This window comes from Condylura cristata, unplaced genomic scaffold, assembly GCF_000260355.1.
Source record: "Condylura cristata isolate star-nosed mole 26May11 unplaced genomic scaffold, ConCri1.0 scaffold00003, whole genome shotgun sequence".
NCBI classification, from domain to species: Eukaryota; Metazoa; Chordata; class Mammalia; order Eulipotyphla; family Talpidae; genus Condylura; species Condylura cristata.
Genome location: NW_004567104.1, coordinates 13,320,063 through 13,348,053, shown reverse-complemented (window position 1 = coordinate 13,348,053; position 27,991 = coordinate 13,320,063). Strand labels below are relative to the sequence as shown.

The 27,991-nt window shown below is 32.7% G+C and overlaps 1 protein-coding gene across 1 annotated transcript in view; it reads right to left on the bottom strand.

Moving 5' to 3' along the window:
* Nucleotides 1-27,991, bottom strand: part of NAALADL2 (N-acetylated alpha-linked acidic dipeptidase-like 2) — an 880,510-nt gene that overhangs the window by 164,347 nt on the left and 688,172 nt on the right. Inside the window, exon 10 of the mRNA XM_004674978.1 lies at nt 26,729-26,875. Within this exon, the coding sequence (XP_004675035.1) occupies nt 26,729-26,875 (147 nt within the window). The remainder of the gene's footprint in view (nt 1-26,728; nt 26,876-27,991) is intronic.

Here is a 27,991-nt window from a genome sequence, read left to right as displayed (position 1 = left end):
TTTTTTCCTCCACATATCACCTGCTGTTCTGACTCTAGCTTTTGTTTCTCAGTCCTCATTACATATTAGAACCACCCAACAAATTATTAAAAAAATCACTGATGTCTAGAATCCATCTGGAACACCTGAATTAGAATCAAAGGGTTGACTTTAAAAGATACCTTTTACAAAATCCCTTTTATCGGGAACCAAACACCTTTCCATATAAAGGTACAATTAAAATAGTTATAGTTGGAGGTTTGGAATAGAGTTAGTATGTAACAAAGTTTGAATTACCTGGTATTGTTACCTGATTTTACAGCATTTGAAACTGTTGTTCTCCCTCTGAGAAATTATACATAATAAAACTTGATATGTGTCAATCACCTCTCTCTTTTAACTTATTTCTAAAGGCTCTTTTTGCCTTTGCCAATAAAACAGAAATAGAAGGTTCTATTTTGGGTCTATGAGTGAATTTGTCCAATAGTACACCGATATTACTCTATCACAAATAATGAGTGGAACAAAGTTTTTAGCAGCACCAACAAAAACATTTCGTGTAGTCGAATGGTAGAAAAAACTGTGATTATAAATTAAACATAATCATTACTATCCATGTAAAATAATAAATATCTGAGGAAGTATAATAAATTCAGTGGCAGATATGGAATTTTAGATGACTTTTTCCTCTTTACACTATATTTTCTTTCCATTTTCAACAATGTGAATGTATTACTTCTATAAAAACACATGAATTAAATATATATATATATATATATATATATATATATATATATATATATATATATATAAGCCTTTATGGAACTATCTCTTCTCTAAAGAACATTTGGCTCAAAGTTAGAATCTCTCTTGTGCTCATAGAAGAAGCCAAACTTCACAGTACACCTTCTTCCTCTCTCTGCAATTTAATATATGTATATGTATATGTGTGTGTGTGTGTGTGTATATATATATATATATATATATATATATATATATATATATATATATTCACTGAGTATGCTACAATCCAACAGCTTCTCTTTTCTACCTATTTGGTATGGCATGAAAGACTTTTCAAAAAAAATAACAACATAAACAACTCAATTGCTTGTTAAATTTTATGTTAAGGATATGCACTGACCCAGGAAAATCACCACAGACAGCCAGACATGTTACTGAAAGTTAAACATCCTGCCCACGTATTTGTTGCTTACAGAAAAGGCAAGCAGCAATCTGAAATTGCTTTGCTCTTCTCTGACACTTCAGCTAGAAAAAGTAAGCCAGGAGAAAGGAACTGAAGTACCTTAGGTTCTCCAATGTTATTCAGTTTGTCACAAATAGAGAAAAACTGTAATAAGGATTGGTATTTATAAGATTATTTGATTCAACACAGTCTACTCACATCTCTGAATGCAAAGCTGGAAATCAAAACTGGTAGAAATCAGAGTAGTTGTGCCACAATCCTTTCCTTACCAGAATTATCCTTTAATGAACTTCCAGTGGTTTTGGTGCATGTGCACAACACTGTTATGCTTCACATACTATGAATATATTAGTTGAATTTCACTGAAGAAAAATATCTTTGTCCTGAAAACAGTTAAAAAAGTTCTCCTTTTCATTTATTTTTATTTATTTATTTATTTGTTTGTTTGTTTGTTTTATTTATTTATTTGTCTTTCCGCTCTTTCCTGACATCTCACCCAGCAAAGTTGTCATGTGAAGAAAGAGACATTGCCAGGTTGTTTGGTCTTACTCAGGACAGCAGAAAAGGAGAGCCAAATGTCCCTTGTCCACCAAATGTTAGGATTTCTCCTTCAGTGGTTTTAATTCTCCATTGGAAAATCCTCACCAAATCTTAGTAACAGTACCTGCTTCTATCTGTAGTGCTAGGGCATGAAGTCTTCATTTGTAATCTGAGAACTTTTCTGTCAGATTTATACCCCTTGGTACTTTACAAAAGAAAAGCTCAACACCCTTTGAAACATGGCTTTTTTTTTGTTCTAGTCATCTCTAACTCTTTCCCTTTGTCCCTTCGTGATACATAAAATGTGATGGAGTGTAAGGGGTGAATAGTAACATTTGTTAAGAGGTTCAAATGAATAAACTCCAGAAGATAGTGGTCCTGGCTTTAAATATAGCACTCTTCCTTACAATTTTGAAAAAAGAAAATAGTTCTGGGTTCTCTTTTACAGGGAAGAAAAGCTGAGTGACATGGTACATTGAAGAACGTCATGCAAATTTCATCCTGAGTACTTCTTCAGTGATCTGCTTTGTAATTCAATGATTTACTATAAAATACAGAAATAATAGAGGCTATGATATTTTGCTTGACAGCAACAAAAATTGGAGGTTATTTTATAAAACTATAAGTAAATGCTGGTTAAAACACATGCATGAAAAGGAGTATACTATATGTGTAGGAGTTTTCAAGCTAAGAAAGAAATGAAGGCTGGAGAAAGGATGTTGGGTAAAGCAGAAACCAGATCTATGCTTAGATTAGAAAAGACAACACATGGTTCCCCAAAATTGAACGTTCTTTTTTTTTTTCTGATCTCTTTAGTCAGCACAACAGAATTTTTAGTTTGCATTATATAGACTTGTATAATGTGGCTTCTTCAAAAATATTCCATACTTCCTATGAATGCATCCAATTTTTTTTTTAAAGATTTATTTATTTATTCATACAGAACTGGGGTACAGGCCAGAGATGCGGAGGGTGAGAGGATTCACCAGAGACAGAGCAGGGAGCAGAACAGGCAGATCGACGAAGTACACTGCTGAGGGGAGCAGCGGGCGGGTCAGGAGAGGTCTGCCACGCCATGTGGTCACCTCCGGGGCAAGCGGGAATCGAACTCATGCGGAAGTGGCTTTTAGATTCTCAGTGCTGTGCTTTAACCCGCTGCGCCACCAGGGAGGGCCGCATCCAATTTTTTTAATAGGAATAAAATCTCTCCTATTCATATTTTGAAGTAAAGGCTTAGAAAGCAAATGCAGATTTGAAACACACACACACACACACATTAACTAAAATAGTTAATAACATCCTATAGAGTAGCTCAAATGACGCAAATCAGACACGATCTCAGAAGACAAGACTACAAAGAGTCTTCACAAAATGTGTAGAAGCAAAGAGAAAAGCATCAGGTAGCACAGAAGTCACAAGTAAATGACTGATGGTAGGGCTCTGCTGATATTAAGTAAGGGTGGGAAAACTAGATCACACAGAAGAGATTTCTCCTTAACAGATTATCTAAAAGAAGAAATTCAGTTCTTGCCTTGGAGATACTTCACTAAGTTTAGACTTAGTTTATATAAGTGGAGCTTGCAACAATGTCTAAGTCATGGATTTCTTAAAAAGCTATAGGCACCATATTCCCACTTGTCTTTATTCTACTTTCATTCTTTCTTTTCAGGACCAATGTACTAGTCCTTTAATTGGTTTCCATGATTTATATCCATCTGTTATTTCACCCCTAGACTCATCTTCCAAAAGGAAGACCTGATGAGAATGATTCCATGCTTGATCTTATCAAACCTCAAGTATCATGCATATAATACCTCAGACAGGAATGTACAGTGTACAATGTAAAGATAATCATGAGGAAATTTCAAACAAATCCAAAATGAGACAATAAACACAAATATTATATGATTCCAGATGCATGATGTTCTTAAGAGTAATCAAAATCATTGAAACTAAAAGAAGAATGGTAGTTACAAGGGGCAAGGGGAAAGGAAATGAGGAGGTATTAATTTTTGGACATAGAGTTTCAGGTATATAATGGGGAAAACTGATGGGGATAGATGGCATAGGTCTTTATATAATAGTATAAATGTAGTGTTACTGAATTGTAGACAAAAATAATTAAGGTGGTAAATTTTATGTTTCATTTATATTACTACAGTAAAAATAGAATTATAAAAATGATTAAAAAATTGGCAAAGAAGGGCTGTGCAAAGATTAAATGAAACTAAGAAGAACAGACAATGCGGCAGTTGATCTAGACTGGTTCTTATATTGTAGAAAAATAAAGGCTATATAGATAGCTATTGGATCAGATGAAAAAAAAACTGGGAATATAAAAACTATTAGTGTAATATTTATTGAAGTTGATACTATATTGAGCTTTGTAAGAAAATATTCCTATTGAAGGAAACATATAACTACAACAAGGGCATGATGGACATAACTTTCTACACACACACATACATATACACACTACAAAAGGAGAAAGAGGAGAGAAAGGGAAAACAAATAATAGTTGAAAGGGGAATAGGGTTAACTAGGTCATTAGGTGACTCTACATAGGAAGCACATAATGCTTTTGTATTAGTTTTATTCTTATTCTTTTAACTTTTTTTGGCTAAGCATAAAATAATTTTCTCTAAATAAGATGTTCTAAAAAATCATTATCAAACCCTGCATATGGGATTTGAGGTCCTTCACAATTTGCAGTGTCTTTTTGTCAACCTATTTTCAGATTCCACAGCACGATGCTGAGATTAAAATGAATCTTATAAAAATTACACATTTATTGTAATTTGATAGTTGATGGAAAGTCAAATGACTGCTGAAAAGTTCCAAGGAACATAGAGCTTAATTTTGTTAAAAAGAAAATTGTTTTATGAAATCATTTCTGTTAAATATCTTTATAAGATATTGGTCTACATAACTTTAAAGAAAGTGGGCTCTCTAGTTATATGCTATCAGTTACACAGTCAATAATATGATTTTCAGTTTGGTGTTTCTGAAAGATATTAAATTTATGTGTTAGGGAATTAAATCCTTTGTGTGTCTATAAGCCAGATATTGTGTGAGTATATACCTACCTATTTTACCACTGACTTCAATTTTTACCTAAAATAATAAATATCTCTAAGGATGATAGAATGATTCATTCACTGTGTTCAATGTATTCAAGGCACTTGAAGAATGAAAGTCTAAAATGCCAGATTCTGACACTCTTTATGGTAGTATATTGCTGTGAACTTATAACTTGCCCCCAAATCACCAAATATTCTGTTGCCCTGACACATGCATTGTATTCAATCACTCTATCAAAATAAAGTGGGACTTTTCATATTGTGCTCAATATCACAGAGCTAAAAATCATAAAATCCATTTCACTGCCTGGTATAAGAAAGTACTGGAGAAAAGCATTCACCTTTTCAAGTATATAAATTTGACTTTGAAATGACATTTATTTCATTTTACACTTTATTCAGTAACTTGATAAATTATTTCAATTTTTACTATTTTAAGGCATTTTGAATAAATTGTTAACTATTACAAGAACATTAAAATTGTTTTAAAATAAACCCTGGTACATAAAAATCAATAAAAAAAACGACAAGAAGGCATTTTTAAGGTATGAAATAAAAATGCACTCCTTCATTTAGCCATATGCCTAAATTTGTCCTTCCTGGAGAAAAAAACAACTCTTTGTTTAACACAGATTTTTTTTGTATCATAATTAGAAATGCAGATGGGAAGTTTAAATTAAGCAATGGTTGACAGGAGGAAAGACATTTGTTTTTAAACTGTTGGGAATGATTTCAAATTCAAATCCTTTGAAATGAAACAGGGTCCATTTGTCACAGAATACAGTACAGTGGTACATGGTCTGGTTTGTTGTCTTAGGTCTGGCTTAGATTAAAATGCATCTGTGAGACAAAGGGAAATGAAAAGCAGACAAAGATAATAGATGTTCAAAAAATTATTTTTTTTCAGATTTTCAAAACCAAACATATTTAGGCTTCCAAATATCTCCAATAGCTAATCTAGTACTTCTCTATAATAGCTTTTACCTTAAAAAGGTAACATCTGTTAAGCAATAACATCTGATTCATATATATATATATATATATATTTCACCAAACATCTACTTATAATATACATATATGTGAAAGATATATATGTATACACATCTATGGTTCTTGATGTGTGTGTGTGTGTGTAAAAATTTGGATTTTAGATTTCTCTAAGGTTTCATTATAATCAGGGAATGTAAATTAGAATCTTTAGAATAATTCCTTAAATTAATTAGAAATGTTTGTACCAATCCTAAAGATTATATTCAACTTAAAGTTTTCAAAATTTAAAAATTGTTGGGAGTTATTGGCATGAAATTAATATTAAGAATTATGGAAAATTACATTGCTGTGCTCTCACAGCCTAGGATTTGCTTTAAAAAAAATAAGTGATAATGTTTGATCTAAATATCACTCTTGAATATTCATGTAACATTAAATGAAAGCAACTATCTTAAAACTGTTACTATAATAATGTTGATTCATACATATTTTGAGAGGTAGTCTTATAAAACGAGAATAAGAAACCACTTTGCTCAAATGAGGTCTAAACTACTAAGAAACCTTGTAATGAGTAAAGTTACATATGTTTTACTTTCATTAAATGAAAAGGAGTGCATTAAAAGATACAATTCTAAATGATCTTTCTGTTTTCCAGATGGTATTTACATCGTTTCTCAGCACCTGATTTTGCTCAATTGGTGACAAGAAAAAGTATATAGGAATCAGACAAATCTAGGTACACCTGCTATGCATAAAATGTATCCTTGAGAGTTTTCTGATTTCCAATTTCTGTTTTATGATTTGACAGAATCATTTCTCCTCTCTCAGTTATCATTCCAACTCCCTCCCTTCTTCCTTCTTACTGGCTTTGATATATTTTCATTCCTCTACCAACTTAGTAGTAACTGGCCTTATTTACTGCTTGTATAAGTTTCTATTTTTAGTTATCTTGAGGACTTAACCATTTTTTTCTTTATAATGTGCTACAACTCTTTAATTCATAAATTTAAAGAATAATCTATAACCATAAGTACTAGAAAGAAAATTAACATTCAACTGTTTTTTTTCTGCCACAAACTTAGTTGAAAATTATAGCTTCTTAATACTTGCCATTTTATCTTTAAACTTTTAAAATATTTAAATTTCACTTTTCATCAGCTATTAAATTTATATATATGCTTCCCAATGTAAGACTAATAATCAGTGCTCCTATGTTTCATCTCCGGATTTGCTTTACATCTGTATTGACAAGATTCACATTAGTCACATTCTAGAGTATGCTCACAATTAAAATAATCAAGTAAATTATTTACAGAGATTTATTCTAAAAGTTGAAAAAAATAAAAAAAAATATGTATAACATTTTGACTATGTAACCACTATTTCTTACAAAGCCAAATATAGGCTGCTACAATTACATGGTTTTTTGTCCATTAAGATATACAGCTCAGGACACTCCCTGGTGGTGCAGCGGGTTAAAGCACAGCACTGAGAAGCTAAAGCCACTTCCGACTGAGTTCAATTCCTGCCTGCTCCGGAGGTGACCACATGGCCTGGCAGACCTCTCCTGACCCGCCCGCTACTCCCCTCAGCAGTGTACTTCGTCAGTCGGCCTGTTCTGCTCCCCTCTCTGTCTCTGGTGAATCCTCTCGCTGCCCCTGAGCCACTGGCCTGTACCCCAGTTCTGTATGTACAAATAAATAAATCTTAAAAAAAAAAAAAAAGATATACAGCTCAATTAAGCTCAAAAATCCTATTTAAATAGATTTTTCCTTCTTATCTATTAATCAAAATCAAGACACACTTTAGTCAGCTTTATATTTGATCATTATTTTGCTCTGATTTTAGGTTTTGCTTTTGTTTTCATTCCCCCTACTGCAATGTCTCACTGTTGCTATTATTTTCTTACTGAGAAAAAAAATTGTTCTATATAATACGCACATTTCATTCAGCTTATTGTTGGATATATCCATCTTCTGAAATCCATCTGATTTTTCTTATAGCCCACTGAATTCATACTCCATTTTAAACTCTACAATTTGTATTTAAACTGCAAATGTTTTATTTTAATATTGAGATTTCCTTGTATTTTTACTTATTTTGATATTACTTTGTACCCCCTCCAGATATTGTCCGTCTGCTTCTAACTGGTTTTTTTTTTTTTTTGTTGTTGCTGTTGTTATTGTTTGTTTGTTTTAATATAGGTCCTTAGCCTTGGGACTTACTTCTTCTACCCACTGCTGTTTTGAATCAGGTTAGCTATTTCTTGGATTCCACATCACCTGTTTTTTAAGTGTTTTTCTCTTTTTTTTTTTTGATTGGCACATTATACAAATACATACAAGGAAGTTAAGCTTTGTGAGTTTAAGCAATTGAGATACCATGATTCCTGTTTACAATGTTCACGGAAAGACTGAGTGTAATTTTTATACATCTTTCTTAATTTAAATAAATTAAATTGTAGGATAAAAATGATTTTCTCTGAAAAATTGAAAGGCATATTTACAATGCTACTATTTGGGGTTGCTGGTGAGACTTCTGGTGCCAGCCTAGTCTCACTCTTTTGTAGAAAATATATTTTGACTTGTTTACTTGTCAACTCTTCAATCTTTGTAGGCTTGAAGTTTCTTTATGTTACTTGTGATAATAATATAACATTCCATGATAATTTATAGGAATATGACTACTGAAAAAGACTAGCCTTATGTCTTGTTATGGTATGAAAACAAACTTGACTATAAAATTTCAGATGTTTGTAAAGATCAATGTGCTCTCCCACTCTTAATTTTTTTCCAGTACAGACCTAAGACAGCATACAAAATTACCCATAATTAAACTTTTTTATCTTGGATAAAACAAGTATCTTTTCAAGGTCCTTGCAGAATATATAAATTAGGAGCAGTAAGCTGATTAATTAGCATATGCTGAGTGCCTTATACACTGGAGATACATTCCTGAATAAAATATGTAATTCCCAATGAAAAGCAACTTACAAAATTTATATTATTAGTTTCTTGCCTAACAACATTGTGAGAAACTGCTAAATGGTCATCAACGTAAGATTTTACTGGAAAGGAAAAGGCAAATTCATAGAATAGCACTGAAACTATGATGATGACCTCAAGATTTATATATGATAAAGGACTGATAAAGGACAGATATTAAGTAAATGAAGTTTGAACTCAAACTGTCTCACTTCAGAGTTCTTAAGATGGACATGGTTGGGCCCTCCTTGGTGGCACAGTGGGTTAAAGCACAGCACTAAGAAGCTAAAGCCACTTCAGCATGAGTTTGATCCCCGCCCCAGAGGTGATCCACATGGTGTGGCAGACCTCTCCTGAACCACCCACTGCTCCCCTCAGCAGTGTACTTCTCAGTGGGAGTATTGTGCTCCCCACTCTGTCTCTGATGAATCCTCTCACTGCCACTGCACTTCTGGCGTGTCCCCCAGCTCTGTATGCATAAATAAATACATCTTAAAAAAAAAAAAAGATTGACATGGCCATAGAAAACTACTTAATCTCTCTAAGAAGTTAATACATACATACATGCATACATATAACATATATTATATTAAACACATTTTAATATAAAGCCTAATACATAGTAAATAGACACTAAATACTAGCCATTACTATTATTGCTACTATACTACTACTACTGTTACAAATATTATAATTTAATAATTTTATAGTCTGCCAAGAGGCCTCTGATTAGCAGTATTGTCCTAGGGACAGTCAGTGGGATTAATAATGATTCTTATATGACAGGTTGTCAAATAAGCATACCATGCAATATATAAAATTGGCTATAAATGCTTTTGATCCTATAGGACCTACGTATCACTGTAAATTCATTATCAATGAATTCAGAAACATGGTTAGAGTAGTCCCAGTTCTATTAATAGGTATCACTCTCGAAGCCATGCTATTAAGGGTATAACAAAGATATTCCTCCAAGGCAGTAAGTAACACCCACACTCAAGGCTTTCACAATGTTGAATAAAATGATCCAAACAATCAATTTAACCTCAAATGTGTTTCAACTTGTAAAACATTGAGTCATTAACCTTAACAATGTCAGTGTGCTCTTACTACAAAATTCAACTAAATGAGTGTCCAGGGGAATATTTAAGAGTACAACTCATGGAGAGTAATGGGCTAAAAGCATTACCAAAGCCTGTTAGTGGGAATAATCCTTGAGTGCACTGTAAAGAATTAAGTAACTTGAACTTCAGAAAGATAGATACCTGGAAAAAGCTCCACAGTGAGAGCACAAGGTTTCCCAGAATCACCACTGGCTATTGTGAATGCAGTTGTGTGTAAAACATAGGCCTGTGAGGTAATGGGGCAACTTCTATACTTTGAGTTGAGTTATTTGTCCCATATTTATCACTTAATTGATGTTCTTGTCTAGTGTCCTCATCAGTAAGTTGAAAATCATCTGGACCTAAATATCGTTAATGAGAGAATTATGAGACAAGGAAAAAGGCAAGGAAATGTAGAAAACTAAATGAAGTTAGTATACAGCCTTACTAACATTTTAAAAGTGGAATATTTAAATTTTTATATTTTACACACCACTTCCCACGAGAGATTTTAGTAGCCAAGTAGCACTAAAAAATTCTTATAGTAACTTTTTTGGACTCCACTGTGGTGGTAGAATGAAAACACTTATTGGGCACAATCCATATAATATTATATAACTGATAACAATCTTTTAACTCCAGAGTAATCCATTTTTCATGTATGCATTGTATTCTTCTAGGTGTACATAAGGCAAATGATTTTAAGTCTATCTCTCTTGCAGAATGCTGGTAATTTGTAAAATGGTTGGTAGCAAAGAACATGAAACTAATGAAGTTTGAGGGTCATCTATAGATAAGTTATTGCTATGTCCCTCACTGCTTTGAATTATAATTGAATCATTAATATACAGACACACACCTATGTGTATATGTGTGTGTGTGTGTGTGTGTGTATTCAGCTATACATTTGTATATGTGTGGCCATCTATAGCATAATAGACATAATGCCCATACTCTTAAAAAACATCTTAAGATAAGCATGATATTTGTGCTTTTCAGTGATCCTCAGCTGAGGGGGAATTTATTCTCCGAGGTTCATATAACTATACCTTGAGAAGTTTTTGGTTTGTATAACTCAGGGGGAAAGGCGCTATACTGAAATCTAGTGAATAGAGGTTAGAGATATTTTAAAACATCCCTCAAAATACAGAAAAAGGCCTCCACAATGAAGAATTATTATTTGGCACAAAATATAGTGTTTAGACTGTGAAACCCTGATATAAACTCAATTAATTCATTAATTAGATATCATTGTAACTTTCACCTTACAGATGAGATGAAACTTTCAAGAAATGAACATTTAAAAGGTTGTAGGTCAGAAAGAAACAAGGCTGGACTTTAAATCCAGATAACCCTGAATCCAAAAACTATTTTCCTATTCACAAACTCATTCTCACTAACAAATCTTAACATTCCATACTTCAGTTCGAATTAGGTCTATTCGTACAATGATGATTAACATGAGACTAAGTAGATATACTTTAAATATCACCTTTTATCTCTACAGTGGGTCTTTCTTTTTTCAATAAAGTAATGAACTGAAAGTCCCCTCCCAGAAGGGGAAATGACTGAACTGTTGCTAAATAAACATTCACTCTACTCAAAGATTAGATATGTTGTACCTTTTGTTTTTACAGAGATGGGAAACTTGCTTTGAAAAATGCTAATAAGAGTTGAAAGTTACCTTGAAGAGTTATGCATATTTCAAAAGAAATAAAAGTCATTATGCATTCTTTCTAAAGAGGATACAATCTCAAACTGTCAAACCCTAAACTCTTCTACATATATTACATATAAATGCCATCTTTTAAAAACCTCTTTCCATTTTTTTTTCTTCTGAATTAGCTTAGTGGGCCATGGTATTACAATATCCTGGTCTGGCCTGTGAATAATGTGACAGGTAATTTTTCCACTTCTTCTTGCCCATAGTTAAGTTTGACTAGAGATATGGAAAACAACTTTTACGACTTAGGTGGTAAAATAAATGTTCTGTAAGGTGTACAGTGCTAAGTTCTGGACAGCTAGAATAAAATATACATCCTGAATTTATACCTGCCAATAAATAACTTAAAAAAACTAGGGATATTTTATACTAATGAACACTAAAATATTTTCTCAAAGCAAACTGATAATGTTAGTAATAATCCCAACATAGCCATCGAGTTAGTGAAGAACAGACTGTTTCACATGGAAAAAAGTTTCTACCTGGAGGCGTTCAAAAGAATAGTAAATAAATAATGTTCAAAATCAGGAAACACTAATTTTAAGAATTAATTATTTATGGTAAAGAGAATGGTGATATTCAATGACTATCTTAATAAACATCTATTCCAATCACTAAAATTGATAGGAACATGCCTTCTGCAAGAATTTATGGTTGCAAATAACATAAAATTCATTCTAAGATAGTATAATTTAGCTTGGTTTTGTTGTAATAATCATGATTAAATCTAAACTATTATAACCAAACCACCATCTGGAACCGTAGCAAATCAAGATTCTATTTTCTGTGATGACCAATCATGGAACACTTATGCAGACTTCTACTTTACAATATTGTATATAAATGTGATTAGGTAATAATGCAGACCAATGAACCCAGCTAACTGGAACATAAACAAATGTATACTGTGTCACTTGAAAATACTTTAGCATTTCATCAGGACTGCCTGCCTGAAATTGCTAAAGTAATTTTAAAAGAAAAAAGATGAAAATTTGGTATCAAGATTTCTGGATCTTTACCAAAAGATATTAAAGGGGGAAAGGGAAAAAGGAGAAAGTTACACATTTCATACAAACTTTATAGGATCAAATACCACTTTCAGGAACAAAAAAGCAACATAATCAAGAAAGAACTTATGAACTGATTTCCTAAAAACACAAACAAATCTTAACATTCCATACTTCAGTTAGAATTAGGTCTATTCTTGCAATAGTTATTAACAGGAGACTAAATAGATATATTTTAAACACCACCTTTCATGTCTACAGTGGATTTTTTTTTCCTCAATAAAGTAATGAACTTAAAGTCTCCTTGATTTCCCATATTCCATTTTTAAGGTAACATATTACTTTTTTTGTTGTTATGGAGTAGACTGTGTCTCACATCTTAAAGTCTTAAGACCCTTAACCTATGAATATGATCTTATTGGGAAAAGAGGTTTTTACAGATGGCAGTGTTAAAATTAGGTCTTTAAGGTGAATCTTAATCCAGCATGACTTTTTCTTTTTTACATAAGGGGAAATTTGGAAATGGAAACCTATAAAACTGGAGAGAATTTTTTAATTTACTTATCTGCTAAGGAATTAAAAGAGGTAAATACCTACAATATATAAAGACTCATGCAACTCAATAACATAAACATCACATTCCCAAGAACAGATGGTCAACAGATATATGTAAGGTTCCTCAACATCACTAATCATCAGGGAAATGAAAAAAAAAAAAAGCTTCAATGAGACGCCACCTCCCTCCTATTAGAACAACTATAATCAAAAAGAGAAGAAAAATATAAGTGTCACTGAGGTGGTGGAGAATAGGAAAACTGTGTGGACTCGGTAGAGTGTCTAATGGTGCAGTTGAATGGAAAATAGTATGGAGGTTCCTCATAAAAGTAAAACCAGATGAACCAAATAACCAGCAATTTCACTTCTAGATGTTTATCTAAAGAAATGAAAAAACTAACACAAAAAAGATATACGGACATCCACATTTACATCAGCATTATTTTCAATAACCAAGATGGATAATGAATGAATGGTTAAAACACACACACATACACACTCACACTGAAATACTTTTAAAAAGAAAAGTTTGAAAGTTTTTCCATTGTAACATGTTCAGGGCATTCTGCTACATAAAATACATCAGAGATATCCATGTACTATATAATCTCTATTATATGTGAAATTTAAAATAAAATAGTAATATTTATAATTTTCTGAATGGTAATTACAAGAGGTGGAGGATGAACAGACTGGGTGAATGAGGTCAAAATATACAAATTTCCTATTATAAAATAAATAAGGCATGGGGATGAAATGCATATCATGGTGACTAGTTAGTAATACTGTATTCACAGCTAAAAGTTGTTCAGAGAGTAGAATTTAATCAGTAGATTTCATCATCAGGAACAAAGTTTGTAATGATGTGTAGTGATGGATGTTAATTAGACATATTGTAGTGTTAATTTCATAATATATACAAATCACATCGCTATATTGTATTTCTGCATTATTACATTTTTGTATGTCAATTACATCTCAATTAAAGGTGTAAATCTGGGCATAAAGACAGGCAATTAAATAATGCTACCACAATCAAGGAATGCCAAATATTACTGGTGAACCACCAAAGGGTAGAAAAGAAGGTAACATTCTCTTCAGCCCCCTTAGTAGGCTCTGCTTCCTGATAACTTGATTTTGAACTTCTGGCTTCCAGAACTATGAGACAATAAATTTACATTGCTAGGCCCTCCCTGGTGGCGCAGTGGGTTAAAGCACTGCACTAAGAAGTTAAAGCCACTTCCCATGAGTTTGATCCCCACCTGCTCTGGAGGTGATCCATATGGCACCACAGACCTCTCCTGACCTGCCTGCTGCTCCCCTCATCAGTGTAATTCATTGTCTGCCTGTTCTGCTCCCCACTCTGTCTCTGGTGAATTGTCATTGCCCCTGCACCTCTGATGTGTACTCCAGTTCTGTAAGCACAAATAAATAAATCTCAAAAAGAAAAAAATTACATTGCTTAAGCCATCCAGTTTGTAGCACTTTGCTATGGAAGTACTAATAAACTAAAACACTGCTTAAATGGTGTACTGTACTGTTCTGTGGTTTTACACCTTAGGTGCGTATTTAATGGGCAAAGATGGTGTGGACAAAAACCTGTAATCTTCACTGTCATATAAACTATTAGGAGAAGATGACGCTTTTAAAGAAAACTATGAACAAGAAAATGAGTCAATGATAATTTGGGAATTAGAGCTTGTGTAGATTGGCTTATGAGTCATTTCTGTGTAAAATGTATTGCCAGAAGTCTAGATTCTAAATTAAAAGGATTAATTACATATGGAAACCTTTGAAAATGAACTCCACTAGTAGCCAATTCAGTGATGAATCTAGGAAGTACCTGTTGAATAGCTGTCACGGTGCTACCTGGCTCTTCAGACTCTGGGGTAGCTGTAGGGATTGTAGATTTCTAATGTCAGCTCTCTGTTCTGAAATCTTTTATTCTTCCTGATTTATCATCTGCCTGTATAGTTTAATAGTTTAGTTTTCTTTCATAATACCCCTGAGATTTACTTTATGGTGTATGTATCTTTACTTCATAAAGTGTTCAAAGATCTAGAGTAAGCTGAAAACATATATTAATATGTAAATTCTAATAAAATAAAAATAATTAAAATTTAAATGATTGGCTCAGTTAATCTTGGCTCAGATACTCTGTCTTTAGCGATTATTTTACACTGAGCCTGGGCTTCCTTTTATTGCCATTTGTTTATGCTCATGCCTGATGCACTAAAGAGATTATAAATCCCCTGAGCACCATGGATTGTATCACAGTTTTATCTGTTCTTAATGCAAAGCATAGTGTTCTGAACATAGTTTGTGCTCAATTAAACTTAACTGATGATGGTGATTGGTATTTTTAAGGAAGATAAACATTAAATCCCTTTCCTGTGACCATAATATACTCATTCTTTTCTATTATTTCCCTTCTCTAGAACTTTTTTTCACAATTATAAATAAGTCTGACAAATGTTTTTAGTAAATTTCTAAGCTTTTATCAAGTCAATATTTCTTTTTAACACAGAGTTAAATTTTTAAGATAAGCTAAATTTCATTCAACATATTTAGAGAAATGTTTTATATTATATGTGAACACATAAAAAGTTAATAATAAATCAGATCCAATAGGGATGCTATGTACAGCACTGAGGCTCAGGAATATTTACCTCCCACCTCCACACTAACCACACCCACACCTAGCTCCCCCATGCAGCCATGATGAAGTTCATTTTTCCAATGGCACCCTCTGAAAAATGATATCAGGGAATGATAGAGTGCAGTGTGGTACAAGTCTATTTTTCTGTTGCCTTACAGGTTAATCATAGTGTAGTAACAGCACCAGCTATTTTGAAGAGGTGGCATGCCCACTAGACAGATACATTAATCATGCCCTGGGCCTCTTAGCAACCTGCACCCCTCCCCATCCCTAAGCACACAAATTTTCCTTTGTTCACTAAAAGCAAATGTCTATACTTTTAAAATTATGACCTTGGAACATAAACCCTGATTTATGTACACTTTTAACTCTAATTCTTTTCATTGCTTCCTTTCCCCCACCCTCTTAGAAACTCCTATGACCTTGTTGAAGGAATGCTATAGACTACTTCTGTGCAGTGGTTTGGAATGATATGTTGGAATTTGCATAAAATAATCTCTGACACCCGTCAAACTGATTGTCACACATTTTCTATTTTCTAACTTTAACACTTCAAATGTTTTAAAGATACTTCAAGTTCAGTCATCAAGATGTAAGTATGTTGATTTACAGATAGATTCATGCCTTGATAAATCTGAACATAGATGCCATTATCAATAGTATCCTGTACTGACTATTAATTAAACATTTTTTTTAAAGATTTATTTATTTGTTCATACAGAACTGGGGTACAGGCCAGAGATGCAGAGGGTGAGAGGATTCACCACAGACAGAGTGGGGTACAGAACAGGTAGATCAACGAAGTACACTGCTGAGGGGAGCAGTGGGCGGGTCAGGAGAGGTCTGCCGCGCCATGTGGTCACCTCCAGGGCAGGCAGGGATCGAACTCATGCGGAAGTGGTTTAAGCTTCTTTGTGCTGTGCTTTAACCCGCTGCGCCACCAGGGAGGGCCTAATTATACATTTGTAACTTCTAAGTGTGGATACTTAGTTAACATCTGTACTATATTATTTCTATCTGTTCTTTTCTATTCTATTCTGTATCCATTTATACTTTTTTTAATAGAAATAAATCAGCTTATTCCTTTGTCAACATTATTCATTTCTAATTATAAATATTGAAGAATATCTTTATAAAAGATGTAATAAGTCAGTAAACATTGAATAGGTTAATATAAGAGTAAGTTAAAATGACAGGATGCCAATTTTACCAATAAGATTGAAAAATATATTTTTAATGTATGTTATTACTTAGACTAGCAAAACAAAACAAAAAAATCCTAAAGATCCTTATAAAGGTTTTATAAAACACCACAACTCAGAAAAGTCTTTTCCAACAACCCACGAGGCTTAAAATATTCAGTTTCTATCCAGACTTGATGCCTCAGAATTTATCCCAGAAAAACTAGAGAAAGGAACAAATATCAAATCTAAATATGTTCAACAAAAATCACCTAACATAACAATATTTAATAACTAGTGAATATTTATGTCAATTATTATTAAATTATATTATGCATTATTGTATTTTGACATTATCAGAAAGTATATTACCTTAAATAAATATACTGGAACAACAAGAACTTAGTGAGGTAAATGAAGTTTGATTGAAAATAGAAGAGAAGGAAATAAGTAAGAGAGGTATAAAGGGAGGATGGAGGGAATTAAAATTTCTAAGCATGTAGTGGCTAGGTATCAATGTATAATTTAAAACTCATCTATCCATTCATCCATCTGTGAAACAAATGTAATATTACAAATAACCATCCTTTAATAAAAGAGAACAATTTTTCTGTTGGCTATAATAGTCTATATTATAATACTAGTAAGGTTTTCTTTGCAAGACATACACAAAAGGACTATGGCTTTTATTTAGAGTACAACTACATTATACAGACGCAGTACAATTGGAGTGGAATGAATTAGACATGTACTATTCTTCTTAACTCCTTTAGTAAGCTCACCAAATTTCTCTAAGTTACTATTTCCTTTTACTGCAGAGAATGTATTAAACAACTTGGGCTCAATGACTTATCTTCCACTAAAGGTCTAATTATCTATGTATGATTCTTATTAATTTGTCAACAGGGAGATTCTGAGTGAGGCATATATGTGGAGCCCTCATTTATTTCTTTTTTAAGATTTATTTATTTATGTATACAGAACTGGTGACAGGCCAGAAGTGCAGTGGAAGTGAGAGGATTCAGCAGAGACAGAATGGGGAGAAGAACATGCAGACAATGAAGTACATTGCTGGAGCAGCGGGTGGGTCAGGAGAGGTCTGCTGAACCATGTGGGTCACTTTCCTGACTTGTGTTAAAATGGCTTTAGCTTTGTAGTGCTGTGCTTTAACCTGCTGTGCTATCAAGGAGAGCTGAACACCTCATTTTTAGGTTAATCTTGTCAAAAGTGACTCTGAACTTATTTTTACCACATGGATTATCCAGGATCATCCCTGCACTGATGAAATTCTGAACAAATAATATGTTTTGGAGTTTCCATGTCTGCTTAGGACAGGTGGCCAGAACAGACAAAAATACCTTGAATTTGACCTCAAACTATCATCATGCACAAGTGTGTGATCTCTCTCTACCAGCTATCTATCTACCTATATTTATATATTTAACACATATTTACTTATTTGTTGAATTGAAGAACTGGGGTATATGTGGGAGTGAGAGAATTCACCAGAGAGAGAGTAGGGAGCAGTACAGGTAAATCTACTGAAATACACAATGCTAAGAGAAGCAGCAGGCAAACAAGCAGAGGTCTGCTGCACCATGTAAGTCAGTTCCCTGGCCAGGATCAAACTCAGGCCACCACCAAGGACTGTCTTGGTGGTAGCACTGAGATTTAACCCTTTGGCCAATAGAAATCCCTGTGATCTATTATTTTAAAGAACAAGCCATAGTGATACTAATATAAAATATCCTGCTGACTTCCATTTATGTGTACTTACGTAATGAATTAAAAAAAAGTCTCTAAGCATGGAAAATATTTAATCTTTCTAGTGCTTTGAAAGATTACCAACATATAAAAACAAAGTGAAAACACAGGTACAAGTTTAAAGAAGAAATGAAAAGACCTTGTGCATATAGCTCATTTTTTTTACATTACTTCAAAAATACTATACTATATACTATATATTTTTAAAATATTCTCTCTTGATAAGACAAAATTGAGTCAGAATAAGTTTAATGGTAAAGTTACTGACAAGACACACTGTAAAGTCAAAATTCTAATAAGTTCTTTGTTCACTTTTAGAATTCTGTCTAGTCATTTAAAATCATAGGAACAGCAGGTTGATAAAAGGAGACTGAAGACAACTGTAGCTCTCTTGAAACTAATAAAAAAAAAAGAACAGAATATTTTATGAGGGAGCAATAACACTCTATAAAAAAACAAGTAGCCTTGGCTACAATCCATTTTTAAATTCTATAACATTTATGAAACTTAAAGTTTACTACTGGTGTATCTTTCTTTGTAGTTTGTTTCTATTGAAACATTTAATATTTAGAAACAAAAGTACATGCGTCTGTGTGAACTAATGCAATCTATGAAACAGATATTGAGGACCTGCAATTCCAAGTGCATGTAAAGTAACATTAAAAAGTATGTAAATATGGCCCTCCCTGGTGGGTTAAAGCACAGCACAAAAAAGCTTAAACCATTTCCTCATGAGTTCGATTCCCGCCTACCCTGGAGGTGACCACATGGCGCGGCAGACCTCTCCTGACCCGCCCACTGCTCCCCTCGCTACTCCCCTCAGTAGTGTACTTCGTTGATCTGCCTGTTCTGCTCCCCGCTCTGTCTCTGGTGAATCCTCTCACCCTCTCCGCATCTCTGGCCTGTACCCGTTCTGTACGAATAAATAAAAAAATCTTTACAAATAAAAAGTATGTAAATAGAAACAGATAAGAAAATTCATTCATGACCATAGTGCAATTTTCTTCTGGAGTTTATTATTACAGTATATAAGTTTCAAAATCGTAACATTTTAATTACTCATTTTAAAGTCAGCTAAATTAGCTACCAAAATGATTTTATATATAAAATAGTCTACGTAAAGAAATTTAGCATCATCATTAAACTTAGAAGAGGTCAATGTGTCCATCTCCTAATCTTCCAAAACCAACTTGGAAATAAATTATACTTTTATAAAATGAATATATTAACTATATTAAGGAAGCATTAATATCAGTTTTGTCATCATATGTAAATTACAATCCCATTTAAAATTCATTTAAGACACACATGACCCACTTCCAGATGCTGCTTAACCTTGAGAACAGTCAAAGCTGGCCTGTTTAGAAGCTTTCTATAGGAAACTAGGGGGAAAGTTATTCGGCTCTATACTAGTACATTGAACTGTGGATGCAGTAAGAGATGGAAATATTTTAGAACTATGTCATTTTATCCAGGAAAACTTGAGAAACAACATAAGAGTAGGGAAGAGTCCAGAAGAGTTACTGGAGTGGAGCACTGGGGTTAGAGCCTGATTCTACCATTAAACAGATTTGTGATGCTGACCAATTTGATTGCTTTATGATTCAGTTTTATCTTTAGTGAAAGTGGTAACATCAGGACCTTCCACATAACTACTATTTATAACTAGAATAATTCAATGAACATGCTCAATGGCTTTAGACAAAACAAGGCCTGCTATAAATGTTACATGAGTACTATATAGAATGTTCCTTGACACTACCTGTCTATATCACATCACTATATACTAGTTGCCCTCTGACTCAATAATTTATCCTAATGGTTGGCTGGTTGGAAGGTTAATTATTTAGAAGTGTGTCCAATATGTGTGTTTATATATATACATACATACATACACACACATATACATGCATATATGATAGTATATGCTAATTTAAAATCCATGAGTACATGGCTATTGGCCAATATCTTAATGTAAATTCAGAAATTTTGTCTAATTGTTGAAACTGCTGAATGAAATCTTGTGATTTACTCCTAGTCCTCCATATTATATACTTTCAAGTCACTGTTTAAAATGGAGTTATTAAGTATATGTGGGCAGTAAACTGCATGTAACATGCATCTAGATTATTATAGTTTCCCCCAACCTTTTATAATTTCCTTGTAAAACTACATTTATATTCTTTATTAGAAGCTCAATTTAGTGTGTTATCACTAAAGGTTTCTTAAAAATAATTTGTTTTGGGGCCCTCCCTCGTGGCACAGCGGGTTAAAGCACAGCATTGAGAAGCTAAAGCCACTTCTGACTGAGTTCGATTCCCACCTGCCTCGGAGGTGACCACATGGCGTGGCAACCCTCTCCTGAGCCGCCCGCTGCTCCCCTCAGCAGTGTACTTCATTGATCTGCCTGTTCTGCTCCCCATTCTGTCTCTGGTGAAGCCTCTCGCCACCCCTGAGCCTCTGGCCTGTACCCCAGTTCTGTATGTACAAATAAATAAAATCTTTAAAAAAATTTGCTTTGTACTCATGATTCACAAATCTTTATAGAAATTAAATTACCTAGGTAGTAAAAATGAATACAAAATGAATATATAGACCTGAGCACATAGTTCACTTTGGGTAAGCATAGCATCACTGAATGAAAAAAATATTCAAAAATTCAGGAAGTATATGACTAGTCTGAGTTTCAAGGACACCTGAATATTGATTATTGTGTTTTAGTGGAATAAAAATTGTCAATGAATATACACATTGCTGAAGTGGAAGTCAGTTACCTTGTACTATCTTATTTATTTATATGCTTGAGTCCTCATCGAGAATGTGGCCACTTTGGAAAGAGAGCACATGTTTCCTTTTTATTTCTAATATAGTGTTGGGTTGCAACAAAGTGCTTAGTAATTGCTGGCTAAGTATATGAATGCATTTGAATTAGTGAATATAGAAATTAATTACCTGGGAGTTCCCCTATAATCGTAGTTTAAGTGTTGTCAAATTGACAACATGGTTTATCATTGAATCTACCTGTAAGTTTTATTATTGAAATTATCAAAAACTTCATTATGAAACAATTTCCCTCATAGTTAGGAAAATCACAACATAATCCCTGAAACTGCATTAAAGTTAAAATATAGTGCATGTACTATATAGCGTGATCCAGTGACAGGCATTCAGAATAAATGTTCTTATTTAACATTCGAAGCAGGACAGTTGCTAGGGGAAATTTGTCCTCCTTGCAGTCATTTCAAAATATTAGGCAATTTGAAGTATGATCTTTTGAATTATCCATTTGAGTCTTAAGAGTTTCTCTACTCTTTGTTTTTTCAATATCTGTCTCATATTTCAATTTCTTGTGTTTACTCCTCAGGCTTTTGGAAGCGTACAGCAACTTTAATAGCACTCCCTCTGTGACAGGCATTTCATATACTGTACAATCAAAGCTTTTCAAGTCTGCTCTATAACTGTTGATTTGTTGATTGGGGTTTAACCTTCTCTTCTAAAGGAAGGCTTCTAAGAGGCAGACTTCTTTGTAGAGTCACAGTTTATGAGAGTGTTATATTTTCCACTTCAGGCTGTTTGTCAGGTGAATGGGATGGCAGAACCCAAGGATGACCAGAAAAGATATACATAGGTTTATATAAAGTCACAGTTCAAATCTTTTAAAAGGCACAATGTTGGATACCTTGTCAGATGTTGTGAAGAATGGAGGAGACTATTTTAACCAAATTCGTCAAATGAACATTTTTTTCCAAATATGATCCAGAGAACTTCAGAAGTGTTTTCATGATGAGATTTTCATAAAGAGGAACTTTATGCATTATTGTGCTCTCATCTTTTATGTAAGTTCAGTGTGTACTGGATGCAAATGTTCATTATGTTCATTAAGATGGTTACCTGGTTACACATTGAAATTATTTCTTGTCAAGGTTCATAGTATGCAAGAAAAGTATTTGTCATTTTATGGAAATTCTTATACTTTTTTTTTTTACTTAAGGAAATAAAAAAACATGTAACAGCAGATTAAATATTGAAACACATTTGAGACTAATTATCTGATGTTAAGCCACATTAAAGAAATTCATAAAAATATTTAGGAATGCTACTCATCTAGTTTATAATCTCTCATCTTGGGAAATATAATTATCTGTCTTGAGCATAAATTAGATTAATTATAAGTCTATTTTTTATTTCTTAAATGAAGAAATAACCCTATATTTCTGGTTTAATTCCTATATGGTAAGTATTTATATATATTACCCAGAAAAACAAAGCAAAACCACTTTTCTTTGGAGTCTTTCATATTTGTAAAAGGTAAGTGGGCTTTTATTACAAATGATTTAATATCTCTGCCCTAAATGGAGGAAATCTGATCTGAAAATTATATGTTTTGAAGAATTTTGTAAGTACTTTTACTAATGTAATATACGAAGAAGTGGTGAGCCAAAGAACCTCTTTCTGTCTTGTTTTTAATTAGCATAGTTTAAAATAGAAACTTTATGTATTACATAATGCCATTTGTAGCTATCAGAGTGAATCAGATTCTACCAGATACTGTACATGTGTATAATTTATGCATTTACATATTATGTTTCTTAAGTTAGTATCTTTTAATTAACTGTTAATATAACAATGACAGGAATTAAGCTCCAAACAGAAAATTCAATAAAAGCATAATCTCTAATTTAAGCAAAAAATGCTTCTCCTATTCATTAAAATAAAATACGATTAATCAACATCTAAACTATGTTACATTGCTCCAAAACATATATATGTGCATTTTAGCATTGTATATGCACAAATGATCATTTTTTGGTTTATATGCATACACACACACACACACCACAGATTGTTCTATACCCGTTTAAGTATCAGAATTTATATCAAAATCATCTAATTTACAATTAATGAAAGTTTCAAAACTTGATTTTCTGCCATGAAGCTGCTAAATGGTATTAAACAATTATGCAAAAACACCCTGCTATGTGAAAGCTGGCAAGCCCCCTTATCTCATTATGATTTAAATGTTAAATGCTCCATTATAGAGGTAAATTGGGTTTAAAATGGAATATTCCAAGCAGAGGAGCAAAAAATGTAAGGTTAAGCACAGTGAGGAACAAGCGCTTAAATTTGTGGTATAAAGCTTGCAGGGCATGGATAGATCTTTTGGTATACTTAGAAAGGCAGTCCCTGTGACATGCCCTATAGTGAGTAAATACAGTGATCTGTAACAAAAATTATGTGAAACAGCTGTTAAGTGACAGAATGAATGTTCATTGGACCACCAGCCTGTCATAAATATTGCATTCTTAATCAGAAAGCATCTGTCTTTTCATTTCCTTTCAGCAATCTCAGCATTGTATTTAATCTGAGCAGAATGCTTCTCCTAACAGGTGCAACAATGTTTACAAATTGAAAACTTTATTTAAATGATGATTATAACTAGAGATGTTTCAATTAACAGGGCAATAACTTATGAGAAGGAATCATTTAGTAAACCCATAGATTGCTTTGTATTTGTGAGATTTAATTATTAGAAAATTGAAGTATAGATGAAAAAGCTAAAAAATATGTAAAGATGAAAAACTAGAGATGAAAGGTATTTCAAACAGTCTTATGCAAAATTTTAACAACTGGAAAAACTGTTGGAAAGTTACTGGTGGGAATATGAATAGTATTAAATATTTGTCATGGACATTTTAAAATGTCATGTTTGAGCAAAACATAACATTTAGAATGATAGAGTTCCATATATCCATAAAAACTGTATCTGTAGCTCTAGCTCATTTTTCCAGTTATTTTTTCCTATTATGAAAAGATCTGATTTCCTTACTTACCTTATTAATTAACAGAAGAGATATTATATTTGTGAATAAAGAATACTTATGTTCTTTATAAACATTTAAAATATTTACATGAATAAAATATTCAATATTTATAATTCCACCTAATTACTATATAGAGGTATTTATTGTAAGTGGATGCATCAAGCAAATGTCACTGCTCTTAGGAAAATTCATCATGCAAATAATTGCTTCATAAGCATTCACATTTTGTACAAAATAATCCGTTTTTTAAAAAATCCCATTCAAAATAAACAGTGTTATTAGTTATAAAGCATAGGGGATTCTCTTTTAATTACTTTTTTTAAAACAAAAGTAACAAAAAATAATGACAGATGAAGGGTGTCAGATATTCTGAGTATTACTGAAAAACTGATTAGTTCCTTTAGACTATTCTGCTTGTATTAGACATACTTAGCATTCAGAGTAACATCTAATAATACTACCTTTATAGAACTTCATTTGAAACTGTTCCCAAATCTTTCTATGGATAACTCAGATCATTTAGTTTATCCTCATCAAAATCTACCTTTGTAGCCTCAAGTTTTTTTTTCTTTTTAACAAATTCCTTCCTTTCAGTGATGTGTTCTTGTCTAAACGTATAGAGAAAATCTCCCATTAATATGTTAAACTTAAAATCAAACAATAATTATGATAACACATATGTTTGATAAGTCTTGTTATATGCTGATTTTAATTAAATATTTTACAGTATCTCCTCGATTTTTATCATAACTCTGTGAAGTAGATTCCATAACTATACCAAGATTTATTTTCTGTGAAATGATTCTGATAGAGAGTTAATGATTTGTTAGTAAGTTATTGCAGTTAGCAGTCAAGTATAGTTTCATTCTAAAGACTATATTATACAAGAAAAGTTATTATTTAACTCATTAACATAATAGGAACAGAATGGACAGAGATGAAATGTGATAGAGATATTTAAGAATACCAAGCAGGAAAATTAAAAATAAGTTAATTTTCTAATGCATTAATTTCATTGAAGTGTATATAATGAACTTGCATGAAAGTGAAGATACTTTAAAGACATACCCTATTTTAAATAACAACAGTATATGGAAATCCAAATTTAAAGAGATAAATCATTATTACATTTTCATTACCCAATAACTCATCTCAACAGATTTCACAAAATTTTTCCCTCCATGACTTTAAGTTTTTTCAGTATTTATTAACTGCAGTATTTATTACCCCAAAAAGGTTGGGGTAAGGGCTGCATAGGACTTAGAATTTAATTTCTGACTGCTAAAAGTCTATCAGAAATTAAGATATTGAATATCTGAAGTTGATCCTATAAAATAAAATTATGTGATGACAATAATTTTCAGGAACAAATATCTATATTTGAAAAGCAAAGTAGAAGCTACTCTACTTTCCATCCACCATTATGTTAGTTTAATTATTACCTCTAACAGACAAAGCTTTTGCATAGCTTCCAATAATCAATGTGTAAATTGTAAAAGAAGGTAAAATATTCCAGCAGGTTTAGATCTACATAGAAATAATTTCCTATGACTTAATTCTAAGATTTAAAGACTCATGGATAATAGAATCACACATACTTAATTAGGGTGAATCATACCTCTCATATTGTTTGGGGGGGGAAAAGACAGGTGAACAATGGTCTTCACCAAAAAAAAGTAGTATATTTTAGCTAGGCAAACTATTGGCAAATGTCGGTTGCTGATCCACAAGACTCACATTAACATACAGCATGTGAAATGCATTTTCCCTTGGGCAAGGAGTGGAGAATCTATTGCACATGTCATCTGTTCTGTGAATACTGAAGATTACAATTATGTTTTGATGTTAATCCAACTACTGCAAATTTCTTGTTGTGAAGCACACTGTGAAAATGTGAGTGACAGTATAAATCTTTTTAAATTGAATTCAACACTATTGAAAAGAGCTGATGTTTTCAAATATTGTTACAAAGCTTTAGTACAACAAGCACTCTCTAAATGAAGCTGCTCTATAGAGTGACCTATTTGTAACAAAGACAAGTGAGATTGAATTAAATTTTGCCTGTCTGCAGCATTGTATGTACATACATGTTTCTTTATCTGTGTGCCTGTGTGTTTTGAATTTTTAGAATCACCTTGAGTGTTCTGATGTCCTCATAAGCAAACTGCATAGTAGGGACTCCAAGATGGTTGATGAAATAATCGGCATCACCTTGTATCTGCACAGAACTGACATTGGTTTCTGAACACTGAGTTCTTCTGGAACAGTTGAAGTTATTTTTCTGAAAAACATAATGTAAATTGTTAGCATATACTGTGTTCTTTGACCATCCCTAAATCAGTGCTACTCAAAATATGGTAACTAGTTCAGGAGCATAAATGTTACCCAGGAGGTTATTTAAAATACAAATTTTTAGACTCTATCTTTACCCTCCTGAATGAGAACCTTTGGGGATGGATTTTAGGAATCTATGTTCTTACACTCCTCTATGATTCTGATGTTCAAAAAGTGTAACTAATACTGGTCTAAATCAAGCTTTGCTTGCAATTGTTCTTAAAAAAAAAAATGTCACCATAGACTTGAACACTGATGCCTTTTAATTTGAAAGATTTTAAAATAATGTTGAATATCTAACATGTTTTTAATATTTCCTAGAACTATGGAAGATGCTTTGGTAGACTATAATTATAAATTTCATTTTTCTTAAAATGTTTTTTAAAACCCACACAATAAATTTTCTCTATTTTTTTTTTTTTCTTAAAAGTATACTCCCAGACTCTCCCTGGTGGTGCAACGGGTTAAAGCAGTGCATTATGAAGCTCTCGGAAGCCACTGCAGAACATTTTTGATCCACCACCAGGGAGCTGACCCACATGGCATGGCAGACCTCTTCTGACCCTTCCGCTGCTGCCCTCAGCAGTGTACTTTTGTCAATCTGCCTGTTCTGCTTCCCACTCTGTCTCTGGTGTATCCTCTCACCCACCACACTTCTGCCTGTATCCCAGTTCTGCAAGCATAAATAAATCTTAAAAAAAAAAAAATAGTATCTTAAGAGTGTGTTTTAAGAGTGTAAGGCGACTAACATGATCAGAGCACACCACAAAACTAAATGCCACCACTGGGGAAATAGAAGATGATAGCCTATTATTTCTTAAACTATGAACTGTCTAGAATGAAAAAGAAAAAGAAAAATAGCTTATAAAATTAAAAAAAAAACATTAAAAAATAAAAAAAATAAGTAAACTAACAATTTCTGTAATAGTTTCTATAGTTAATATTGATTACAAATGTTATCTTTAATAAAATTCCAAAAACCTAGTATGATCAGAGAGGTTACTGTGTCAAGGAAGAAATGTGGAAGATAACCAGTTTCCTTAGTGGTATCCATGAGAAAGTG